Source organism: Falco peregrinus, chromosome 10, assembly GCF_023634155.1.
Source record: "Falco peregrinus isolate bFalPer1 chromosome 10, bFalPer1.pri, whole genome shotgun sequence".
Lineage (NCBI taxonomy): Eukaryota > Metazoa > Chordata > Aves > Falconiformes > Falconidae > Falco > Falco peregrinus.
In genome coordinates this window covers 26,666,443-26,679,159 of record NC_073730.1, presented here as the reverse complement: position 1 = coordinate 26,679,159, position 12,717 = coordinate 26,666,443, and the positions used below count along the sequence as shown (strand labels likewise).

Genomic DNA, 12,717 nt, shown 5'->3' with positions numbered 1-12,717 from the left:
TTGTAAATTTTCCACTTGGTGGTAAAGGACTTTGCTGTATTGGCTGGCTAATGGACACATCCCTGACTAAGTTTTGATTAAAATTGTGCATGCTAACTAATGAAGCAGGGGTAGGCTGCTTGCAGGCAATGTGTATGGGTTTAGTAATGCTGTGCAGAGACGACAAAACGGGCCTTCTCTCCTACCAACCAGAAACACATGGATACTTCTGTATCCAAAAAGTTGTCTGCAAACTCAACAAGTTACAGATATGGCAAGACTATACAGGAATACCTGGCTTTGTATGGGAGTGAGAAACACCCAAGTGTATTAGAGCCTGTTAGCAAACGTAGATATAAAAGGAAGCCAGTAATCCTGCTTTCTGCTGCTGGGCAGTTAAGCCTTGCAAGTTAGTATTCAGCCAGCAGTTTGCCAGTCCTGTGTTGCTTTTTTGTTTGCTCTTTCATCAGAATAGTGCACACCTTCTTCACAGTTTTGGTATCAAGTCAAACCCTTGCTTCAGGATACCAAAGAAGAAAAGGCCTTTGTGGTGATGGAGATGGACTTCTGGCTGGGTTTTGGCCTAACACATTGAGAATATGTGTGCAGCATTGCTACCTTTGCATAAGTGTTGCTCTGGATGCAAATAGCCTGGTAAACAGTAATGTAGCAGAGTAATAATTTAATCCAATACAGGAGAGTAAAGGCAATATCAGGTACAGTGCTAACCCTAACCACCATGTATTAGAGCAGGTTCTCAGACACAGTTGAATGCAGCAGTATCGGGATCCAAAGCCAACAAAAATGGCTGAATTAAGATATAACTGAAAAACACTCAAAATCCATTCATGATCCAGTAATGTCTTACCATTTTATAGTAATCTCCAACTGTCCTAATTCCACAGACTTGGATGTTTCTAAAATTCTATCCACTCATATTGCCATTTTGGGGTCAGACTTAGAGAAGCCTCGAGTACAATCAGCTTCAGTTCAAAGCACTGTAAGTTAGATGCCAGACATGTAACATGCTATACAAATCTAAGTTCTCTCAAACAAAAATCTTGTCCCTGATCTCTCAGACATGGTGGCCCAAATTAGCAGGTGTCTCTTATGTAAGCCACTTTTTGTCCCAGTTGCTCTTTTATGAACTGGGGACAATGTGGTCCCCTCTTGTAACAGTGCTGTTGAGAAAATTAGTCCATCAGTGTATATAAAGCAGTTGTCTCCTGCAGTGCTCAGCACTTCAGAAAAGCCATGAAGAACTGAATATCTCTGTCCTCAGAGTAGGCTTTGAGCAGCATGCAGTAGGCAGGGACCTAGGGTTGCATATTGAACAACAAGGCAAAGCCAAAATATTGAATAATCTGCTCATTAATGAACAGTGTTGATCCTGTACACAGAATAAAGCAAGGGCCCTGTGGAAAAATGCTGTCTGCTCCTGTAATTAAAGGGTGTGTCATCATAATGACAGACATGGGGCTGAATGAAGGTTGTGTGGATCTGTGCAGGTGTGGCATATCCAAATTTTTAAGAGCTCAAGTTTGTGATATTAAGGTTGGCTCCTTTGACTGCAGCTTTCTGTGTGTAATAGAGCTGACAGTAAGAGCTGAACCATCTTTTCAGGGTGTTCATATAATGCTAGTCTAAAGGGAACGTGACACTCCTTTCCTCTTGTCTAAAGGGAGTAGGTTAAGCAAGACTGCCAGCTTCATCTGCCAAAAAGTATATGAAATATATATTGTAATATGGGGGAATGTCATTCTACAGCAGCTGGAGTGCTTACTAATAATTGTGAGATGTGTTGTGCTGCAGATTATTTGCATAGTCTGAGGAGGGACAGAAGTGGGATCAAAAGTATAATTCAAGATGAGCTGTCTCCCATAATGCTTACGTGTATGTTAGCTGTTTTCTGGGAACCACTGTGACAAGTTTACCTTATCTCCACCCAATCTCCACCTCCAGGAATGTAGAGCGGCAAAGAAATACAAATAGTTTAAAGAAGGTGTGCTTGTCAGAAGGGAGCATTTTGTAAGGAGACAGGATTAGGGCATTGTGTAGAAGTGTCGGGCAGACTGGGCAGGAGGATCTAAAGAAGCTTGGCCTGTTGACAGTACCCACAGAGCTGACAGTCCATTAAATTAAGCACATGTGAAGTTAAAATTCTCTTCCTCAGTGGTTTAGAGCTTGTGATCCATGGGTTGCAGGTGGCTTTTGGACCATATCAGGAAAGAAACTTCATATAATACTGCATTATGTTCTACGTATGTGAAATTTCTGAAGGGTCAATGCCTGCAGTGGAAATTTTTGGGGATCCATAAGTTGAAAAAACACCACTGTCTGCTGTGTTCCTCTCATTAAGTCAATGATATGATTGGTTTTGAGAAGGCCAAACAATGAATCAGGCTTTAAAATGGAAGAACTGTAGGTGTTCTCAGTAACTTGGTTAAAGGATCTGGTTCCACAAGATAGATGAGCCAGTGTGACTCAGCATGCAGCCTGGGAGTGGGAGTCCCGAGAACACCTTCCAGGGCAGGACAGACGAGACCTGCTCCTGCCGAACATTTGTTCGGAGCGATCTGCACGTGGGGCCAGACATGCGCTTCCTATGGCAGAACTTTGCTAAACTAGTTGTGCCTTGCCTCCCAGGGAGTGCACTGGAAACCCTGTCCCTTGAAAAACTGATTATTGGGCTGGGCACTGTGCAGGAAATTATGCAGGGGGGAGTAAGTTCTATGCTAGCTGCAGGGATGAGCTACGCTAGTGACAGGATCTTACTGTCTTACATCCCAGGCACGCTCACAGGGCATGATTCTCCTATCTGCGGGATGGGTTTTTTATTTCCGGAATTCTGCTTTGTGCTCAGGAATCCTTCTGGCATTACTGAGGTCCCGGGGTGTGTAGGGGGAGTTAAATACTAGAATTGAGATATATCCTGAAGATCAGAGAAGGGAGTCTGCCTGTGTCAGGTGGGGATGCGTCTTCTCCTTGGTGCGTGTGTCTGTAATGCCTATTACCAGCTCTAAGAAATGCATGTATTCATCAGAAGGAGAAAATATCCCTTTGTGTTTATTCTTATTTAACATTGTTTACACAGAAAATGGAGAAACGCATCTTTAACCGTCATGTACTATTTAAAATTATGTCAGTACACCACGCAGTGCTCATTCTGTAAACATCTACTCCACCATGTGGTCTCTGAGAGCTAATGCTGTTTTGCTGGGTATGGCCACTTGTGTTCTGCCTGAAGCACACTGCAGTGGTTGCGTTAAATAGCCTTTGTGAAGGTTTCCAGAGCTCTAAATTAAAAATGCAGAACGCTGGGGAGGGGGAGAGAGAGATGGGAGGGGGGATTCTCTGTAGCTGGAGTCTTAGGATGTCTTGCTACCTAATTGCCTTAGAACATGAGGGCTTGAATGAATCCTCTTTAATGAATAATAGGCAAATGTATAAATCGCAAGCCCCAAGCACCCAAATGGTGAAATGCACACTAATGAAGACTCTGACTTCGATGGCAGGTGTAGAGTTGATTTGTAAAATGTCATGAATATATCGGATTTAAAATGATATATTTATTAAAAGAAGCGAGTCTTCCATGTGTTCCCCTTGTATTCACTCTCTCATACTGCACACCTACTCTTCCTGCATGATATTGCAGGCTGCAGTCTCACAGCAGTTTCTTGCTATAACTCTTGCTTCGAAGAAGTGCAACAATAGAGACCAATTACCCTCTGTCTCCACTCTTATTGCAATAAGCCTTGAGGAAAAAAAAAAGTGAGTGCACCTCCTCCCCCCACTATGTTTTCAATTTCAAATCCTAACCCTGTTGGTAGTGCCATTTGTGGATTTGAACTGCCTGGCTTTGTGCGCGGCATTATCTGGAGATTCACCTGGTACTGATCCAATGAACCAACGCAACCTTACAAAGCTGAAGGGAAGAGTGTAGAGTTCTCTTTGTAATAAACCACATGCCATGAAAAAGGATTTCTTTAACTCCTTTCCTCCATTATTCTCCATATCTCACCTTGTGGAAATGGGTCTGTTAGTGAGAGACTTATACTCACATAGCAGGAAAAATGAACAGGGGAGGGAGAACTGTAGCGAAAGGAAGGCAGAGTTCCTGGAGGTTTCTGTAACTTGGGGATTCCAGAAAGGAGAGGCACAGCCTGAAAGAACAGGAAGCAGCCCTAAAAATAAACCAGCATAGGCCTTGGTACTAAACCTTACTCAGTTCTAGAAAAGGACAAGGATGTTTTCATTAAAGCAGCTGCATACTTAAAACCAGTGATGAGTTAAGCCCCCAGAGCCAAAGAAGTTCTGTCCAGATAATTGCCCGGCAAGCTGAATGCTGGTCTTGAACATCTTTGGTTTTACTGAGTTGAGCTGGTAACCTCTTGAGATCTGGCTGCTTCCCAAGTAGGGAGGGATGAATACTGCAAAATGTTTCAGTTTCCATTTCAAATTTGAAACTCATTTGCTTTGACTGAATTTGCACTGTGTTTATGTAAATTTATAAACACTGTAATAAATTTATCTACTTATAGAAAACAGAAATTTTAGAAAAAGGCTGGAGAACATTTGTGAAGCGCAAATTCTAATTCCTCAAGTATAATCACAGAACCTGATTTAAATGTACATTCTATCACAAAGCAAAAACATAGTATGTCATCTGTATATCTAACAAACCCTAACAAACATAATCCAAAATTCAAACAATTGTTAACAGCTTAAATATTTTAAATTACATACATGCCCTTTTTTGTGTCAGCAATGACTGTGACACACGTTAGGTTTTCACAGTATGAATGAAGACCATAATCATGTAATAGTAAGTTTGCTACTTTGCTTGTTATAGAAAGCTCACCTACTTCTGATTACACTTTTTTCTGAACTCTACAAGTCTGTGCCAGCACATCACTCTTAGCTGGCTCTGTGCCAATATTACCTGCCACATTAATAAGACCGTTCATGGGCACGGCCTTTAAACCTCATGGAATGGCGTATACCCCAGTGTCCTTACTCTGGAAATGTTCACCTGCTTCAACCCTCACTAATCTTGAAGCTGCTTTTGTCTTCCTTTGCACCTCCTGGAGTCTGTAATGTCTGCTGTTTTGCTCTCCTCCATAATCCCTTTCAAAGATCATCCTTAAACAGTACTTTTATATAATTCATGGGGATTTTCCCCTGTTAATTTTGTACTGAGCACATTAGTTTGTTTACTGCACAAAATAGACCTAATCTGTATAGGACAGGTTTGGAAGCCCTTTCTAAATCTAGGGAACACTTATAGTCACATGAGGAACTATACTGAAGCCAATGACAACACTTGCAGTCTGAGTAAGAAAGCTGGTCTCAACTATTGAAAGATCCTGTATTATACTGGAACACAGGTGTTTCCCATTGTAGAGTTGCTGTTTCCAGAGTATACCTATATTTCTACTTTGCCTACCCAGTGCTTGAAGCAGCAGGTAAACAGTTAAGCAATGGAAGCAGCAAGCAACGTATACTAGAAGTGAGATGGTTTAAGACTGGTAGGGGGAATTAAAAAGCAGTGCAAGATGCAATTTTTAAGTTATGCTGTTCAAGCTCTTGCATTGGAGGTATTAGTCGCAAGGGAGATCACATCAGCTGGGAGCAAGAGAATATAATGTATGCAGGTTCTGTAATAGGCACGTGGGAGATTCTTACCGTATGTTTTGGTCATGTCCTGATATATGTGAGCTTTGGGAGACAGTTCTACATGTAATAGAGTCAATAATCAAATCTGAAGTACCAAGGAACACAACTTGATGTTTCCTTAGAGAGACCACAAGTTTGCAACAGATGAATAAAAAGAGAATGTGGTAGATACAAATTTGTCTTTAGGCAAAAAGGAAAGGAAAAGAAGACTTAAAAATAGAGGGGGATAGAAAATTTTACGCTGTTCCCAGACTGCAAAGAAGTAGTAATGCCTACACCAGAAATTTAATTAATTGTTGTTACATTGATAAAGATGTGATATACCACATCAAAGACTAGCTAAATGATATTTGGAAATTAATTTGGGTTCCTATTAAATAGAGCTCAGAGGAGCTTCCCAAATGAATCCCTTGTTTGTCAAGCATTGCTTCTTTCTGTTTATCAAGTCTTCTCAAGTAAGGACAACTATTTTCAACTGTTCTTGTTGCTTGAAATGAACTGTAAGATTCATCACTAACCAGACGTTCATGGCAAATTCAAATATTGCAAATTGTAATGCCTTAGTATCTTGCAGAAATTAGATATTGCTTACTTATGTTCCCCATAGGGGTGGCTTAAAAGTTATCTAAAAAGTCCCAAACCCCAAATTTAATATTGACAATCATGCTTGAATTTAAAATTTGCTTTTGGTCCTCTGTAGCTTGGCCACTTCAGCATGCTTTGGAGATAAATATAATGGAATCAGAATATATTTATTCCCTGTAGTGTTATTAGTTTTAAGTGTTCTTAAAACAAAATGCAAATGGGACACTTTAGCCATATAGGGGAATATGATTTCAGGTTCTGATCTCTTAAGAAAGTGATCCTGTAGAGTGAGCATGCTGTTTTCTTGGGAACTGTGCCAAAATGTAGTAAGGCTCATGATGATCACCACATCACCACAGTTTCTGCTTTTGTTAAACGAAAACCTCATTCTTGTGATTCTGCTTTTATACTAGTTTTATCCCAGTGTAATTCCACCTATGTCTCTGGAACAGCTTCTGATTTTATATTAATGTCTGTGTGTTTAAAAGAAGATAGGTTTTAGTAGATCTGAGTGGAAAGAGTTTATGTGTATCTTATATAGTATGTTATGCTTTATGGTGGGATGGAGGCAACTTTCAGAGTTGTCTGGAATTATAGCTGTTGGAATGTCCAGAGAAAAAATACACCTGTCCTCTAGACAAACAGAAAAGTGACCACCAAGACAAGGAAGTGGCTTTCTCCACCACAGAGAGACATCTGGCTTGTCTGTACACCAAGTCAAGCAGTGATGGAGTTGCAGAGCTGTCAGTTGGGTGTTTGAACTCCCAGACAACCTGATAGTTGGGTAGTCTAAGGCCAAGGAGCACAGCAGGTCCTGCCTGCATAGCTTCCCATAAGAATTTTTACAAAAGAATGTCCCATTCACTTTGGGGTTTTTTATTCCTAGGAAAATACTCATTCATCATTTTTGGAAATTAATTTAATCCTCTGTTTTCATCCTCTCACTTTTCTTAGCATTTCACCTCTGTCTTAGTTTTTATTTGGGTTTGATGTAAGCAGTTACTTGTTTCAGCTGTTAGAGAAGTGAGGTGTTTTCCTTTCTTTTTGCCAATTAAACTTATGTTTTTAGGTCATCAGATTCTTAGAATTTTTGTTGAAGGATAACGCTACTGGAGTAAATCTCTATTGTTTGCATAGGTGTGTTTAAAAGATTAAGGCTGAACAGACATTCTTGTAATAGAGCAGGGATCAATGAAAGCTCTTCTCTTCTCAAGAAGCTTTAAGGCTTAACAGTGAGGTTGATTTTTTTGTTTGTTTGCTTTAAATATAGAGAAAGTTACACCTCTGCCTGGGTTTTTATTATTTGTGTCATCTTCCATAGAATTCCTGAGCAAGACCTACCCAAAGTTCACTGATCCCAAGCTCAGCTTGAGATGACAGAAAAGACTGCTCTCCCTGCTTGTATTAGTGGCCGCAGGTTGCCTAAGTGACCTCTGCAGTAAACAAAGGACGCGATTTCCCTCTCCTGTTTGTGGCACTTACAGCTTTTTAATTTCTTCAGTGTTCACTCTAACAGCCCATTGAGTTTCAATGGGACTTCACAAAGAATGGGATATTATTCCATGGGACTGGGAGCAGCAGAGTCAAACTTAAGATAATGTACTGAGAGAGATATGAGTCAGGGCAGGAAGGAGAAGCCAAGGTGGCATACATGCTTCAATGCCCACAAGCTGTGATGGCAAATAAGCGTTTTAACTTGGTGTCTTGGTTGGCTAACTTGTGTAGGCAATTGCAGGAGGGGAAGAGACTTAGGCGCTGGGTTAGTGGAACAATTACATTCAGGCTTTAAATCCCTTAAGCACATACTTAACAGACATTGATTTCAATGCTTTTAACTGCTTTGCTGAGCCAAGGCCTAACTGAGGGCAAAGTAAAGGGCTGTTGCTGTGGTTTATGAATCATCCTCATAGCTATAGACCCCCAGCTAAAACACTGAAGAGAAGGGACCCTTGAAGGCCAAGCAGGCTCTTCCAGTGCCAGCGTGCCAAGCTGGCAAAAGGCAAAGGATACAGTGAGTGTATCTGTTGTGAGGAGGAAGAAGGCTGAATGACCCAAGATGTTTCAGTTGATGCTCTGCTGGTCACATTATTTCTAAAAAAGGCCATTGCTGCAGGCTTTCCTCATCCTCAGGGAAGCACTTGCCTTGTTTTTTCCATGAGAATAACTTGTTCAAATACATCAGACCTAACGCTGCAGCTGAAGCCAGAAGTGGCTGCAGCTCATATATGTCCTTTGTGTGTGTGTGTGTTTTTGTTTTTTGTGTGTGTGCAGGTGCTCTCTGATGGGGTTTGATTTAAACCGGCACTGGGCAAATCCATCTCCTTGGGCTCATCCCACACTGCATGGAGTGAAACAGCTCATCATTGAGATGTACAACAATCCGGTGAGTGAGGAAAAGTGATGCCAGAACAGCTACTTGCTGAGGTACCAACTCTCTCCCACTCTGGGTTTGTGCAAGATGCCAGTAACTATGATGTAGCTTAATCCAGTGGTAAACCAAAATAAGAGACAAGTAAGCAATCACCACCCCCGCCACATGAGATCAGGGAATATTTGCATCTTCTGTCACAGGAAACATCAGAGTGGAGAAAGCAAGTGAAATGAAGTTTAGTCCAGATTAAATATGGAATAATTCTGAAAGCAGGGCCTAAATTCAGTCGAGCTGTTTTCATGATGTTCTGATCTAGATTCAAAACAGCAGACCCCCCCCCCCAACTGAATTCCTAAATGGCATTGAATTACTGAATCCAGATCTCCGGCAGGGGTTGCTATGTAGCATATAGAGCAGGAGAAGGATAATATTTGCAAATATTACATGAACACACATGCACACACTTATGCCCACTCAGAGAAGCAGAGGTGTTCTTGAAGGTGAAATCTTAGCTAATCAGAGGAGATGTACTGCAGAGAATATGGAGGAGTGGGAGGGAGGCAGACAGCTATTGAATGTTTGACATCAAAGTGCAGAAGGATTATTGAACGTGGCACCTAAGAAAAACTGCTGAAAAAAGATGGAGATGGGTCGGAAAAAATCACAGCCAAAAAAAAAAAAAAAGAGAAGCATTTTATAGATGATTATTTCTTCTCTATGGAATTTCTAGTATTTGTTCTTTCTTTTTACTTCCCATTACAGAGATGGCATTTGGCTCTTTAATTCCCTAAAATTTCAGTTTGCTTCTGATTTTTCTTTTAATCTTTCTGAGTGTGAAAAAGAGCCTGGTTTGCCTTGCTAATAAAGAAAGAGGTTCTTACCTGTGGCTACATCATGCATAGGATAAGAGCTCCTTTAATTTAACTCCTGCTTCTCCCAATATATCTTAATTGGACTTTTTATCTTCCAGCTAGTAGTAATACCTGTGCAAAAGGGGGTTTGGATACAAGGAAGATAGGTTAACAGATGAGGTCCTTATGTATGAAGTGGAATCCAGTTGCTTGGAAAATATTTTCTTAGACTGCTAATTGTTTGGCACAAAAATTTCTCTTTCTGTCCTGTTGGTGCAGCACCTAGCACTGTGTGCCTGTGACCAAGGCTCCTCAGCCCTATTATATTAGACTGATGATGATGAAAAGTACAGAAAGAAGCTTTACAACCAGCCCTGGTCTTTCCTCTGTTTCCTACCCCAAACAGCAAGACAATTTGCCTTCTAGATGATGGAAAGCGTGCAGGCTGCTTTGAGAAGAAAGGGTTTTTTCCAAGGATAGAGGTTCCTAAACATAAGAAGAAGGTTGGGTGTAGGGAAATGCTTCTGGCTAGTAAAGCAACAAATCCTGGCATATTAAAAGTCACTGTCAGTAATATAAAGCTAATATTAGGGGTAAAAAATTCTTTTCAGCTTTTTCCCATTCCTGGGAAGCTTTGAAAACTCTGGTAGTTTCCAGCTGCCCTATGTGCAAAGAATGAATTTATTTTCTGTGGTGTCTAAAGTGAAAAATCGAAAGAAATGTTTGAAATGTTGGTCTGAAATGGAAATTATTTTTCCTCTATCTCTGTGTCTACCCCCCCCGCCCTCCCCAGCGATCAACCTGAGACAAACCAGTTCCAGTTCATTTCCTTACGAAGGAAAGAAAAAGGAGCCTTTCAAACACAAGTGTAATATTTAATTTTCAAGGTTATTTAATTATTATTATTTTTTAAATGCTATTTAGGCATCTTTTTTTTTTTTTTTTTTTAATTAAACCACCAGCAAAGTTCAGGTGACTCTTCAGAGTCCCCTTTCTCACTGAATTAGCTGCTCAACAAAAAAGCCTTCTTGTCTGGTTTTATCATCCCCTAGCCAATACCAGCCTTTCTGCCAGTTTTAGAGACCCTCAGCAGTACAATGCAGTATATGGGATTATTGTTTTTTTTCAGGCAATACCAGATCCCTAGTCTCCCTGATCCCAGTAATATTTGTGTGAACAGGCCATATCCAAAGTGCTGGGACAAAAGAGGAAAACATCCGAGGTGCCTCAGAGAGATGGTATGGGACTGTATGTGTGCTGTCCTGCTTTAGCAGTGACTGTTTTTGTTAAGTTCTTGAGCTAAAAAAAACCACCCCTCTCCTCCTGACAGAGTGCAAGAATAAAAACCTGCTTTGAATCACTTCAGGCTGCTAAAGATTTTAACTACTCTCCAGGTGTAGAGTGTAACTTTTAGATGAGCAATACATGATAGATGGTTGGCTGCATGCATAGGTGAACCAGTTGCTCTTGTCAAACTGCGACAGATCAGGGATTATGAACACATCTGTCCTGCCACCTTCTCCTCACTTGAAGTCTCCCCACACTGGGGAATGTGAAATGAAATAAAATGCAAAATAAAGTTCCCTGCAAAAGAACGTAATAAAAAACAACCTTCATCCCCCCCATTCTAGACAAGATCTGCTGTGAGAAGCTGTCCACAAGAGATTGGATTGTTTAAAGCAGAGGTAGTTCAGCTTCATGTTGCCATTGCAGAATGGCTCAGTGCAGGCCTTTTAGATGTATTCATTCCCTTAAATCATTTAAGGAAAATTAGCTGCCATAAGAGCATAAAACCACATTTTAAATATTGCTGTATAGGATGATTTTTCTTCTGCTGCTGCAGTATGGAAGATAAGCTGTATCCTTTGAAAAACGTTCATTCTGGAGCGGGGGGGAGATGACTGACGCAGTAATAAGTGAAGTGGTTTGAGGCGTACAGACAATGTCATAGCTACAGTGATTCCAGCACTGAGTGGTCCAAAGCTAAGTGTTTACTGTAGTTACTGTATAGAAAGAAACCAAAGCACCTGTGGTTCTCTGTTCTGGGTTTTACAAAGTGCACTGGCTTTATTTTTAAAGCGTTTCAAATTCTGTTACAACTATATCATCTTTAGAAGGGAGTAGATGGATCAAGAAATAGGAGAACGATAGGAAGCTTTTGATCTCCATGTCACTGATTTTTGAAACAATCACTCTTGATGGTAAGTCACTGTCATTGTGTTGGCCTGTGTGAAGTGAGGGGATATTCTCAGCTGTTTCTAGTGGTGTCAGTCTTGCAGATCAGACTGAAGTGAAAGACTTGCTCTTTTAGATCAGCTGCTGTTGGCTGAAGATGTTTCTGTTCTGAAGTACCTTTCCCTCCATATGTCAGACATCACTGCCTCCCTACCTCTCCACCAGATGATATGTGTAAATGGTTCCCCTATCTATGCTGGAGCATGTTCACGGAATTAGCTCAGAACATGAATGTATTTTTTAAACCAACTCAGCTGACTTTTGTCTAAAGTACGTCAAAGGATGTTCATATGAACCATTCCAACAGTTGAACTGTGGGGCTGGGAAGTTCTGCTTGGGCATGACAACACTCTTCACAGAGAGAGCTGTTTGGAGAACCAATGTCTGTAGCCTAGGTAAGGAATCTAATAAAGCGTATAAGTGCAGCTAGATTTAAACATGTGAACAATCTGATTTGATTCATCAATGTTCCTTGTGTGCTTATGGTTAAGCAGGTGCTTTAATGTTTGACTGGGAGTAAGTGCTCAGCACTGGCAAGCTCAGGACATGGATGGTCTACAGAGATCAAACAGTCCTTACCTCTGGGGTAACATGAAGCCTGAGAGACAGAGAGCAGCATAACTGCTTGGTTGTTGGACAGGTTTCATGTGGCCATCCAGCACCTTTCCTGACAAGAAATGCACTCTTTAAAACAGACTTAATGAGTGAACTTAGGTAGCATGTTCAGCGTCAGCTCAGTCCCCTTGAGTATGTACATTGTGATACGGTCTTTAATCATAGGGGTTCGTGTTATTCTCTCAGCTAGACCCCTGCCTCATTAAGTTCTCCAAATGGAAAACTTTCACATAATAAGCAGCTATTCAGTGTTTTCTTTTAGCTTCACTGTTCATTGTGCAGACCTGTCCTGTATTTACTGTGTGCTATTCAGATCCTTCTCTGAGGCTAGAACCGTTAATCTCCTCGTGGGTTTTTTTGGGGGTTTGTTTTTTTTTTTATTATTTTCCTCATTGCTATACCCTG

The 12,717-nt window shown here is 40.9% G+C and overlaps 1 protein-coding gene across 2 annotated transcripts in view; it reads left to right on the top strand.

The window, feature by feature from the left end:
• Positions 1–12,717, top strand: part of LOC101910707 (BEN domain-containing protein 5) — a 965,145-nt gene that overhangs the window by 794,017 nt on the left and 158,411 nt on the right. For both annotated transcript variants that reach the window (XM_055814853.1, XM_055814852.1), the window contains exon 9: positions 8,512–8,623. In XM_055814853.1, the coding sequence (XP_055670828.1) occupies positions 8,512–8,623 (112 nt within the window). The remainder of the gene's footprint in view (positions 1–8,511; positions 8,624–12,717) is intronic.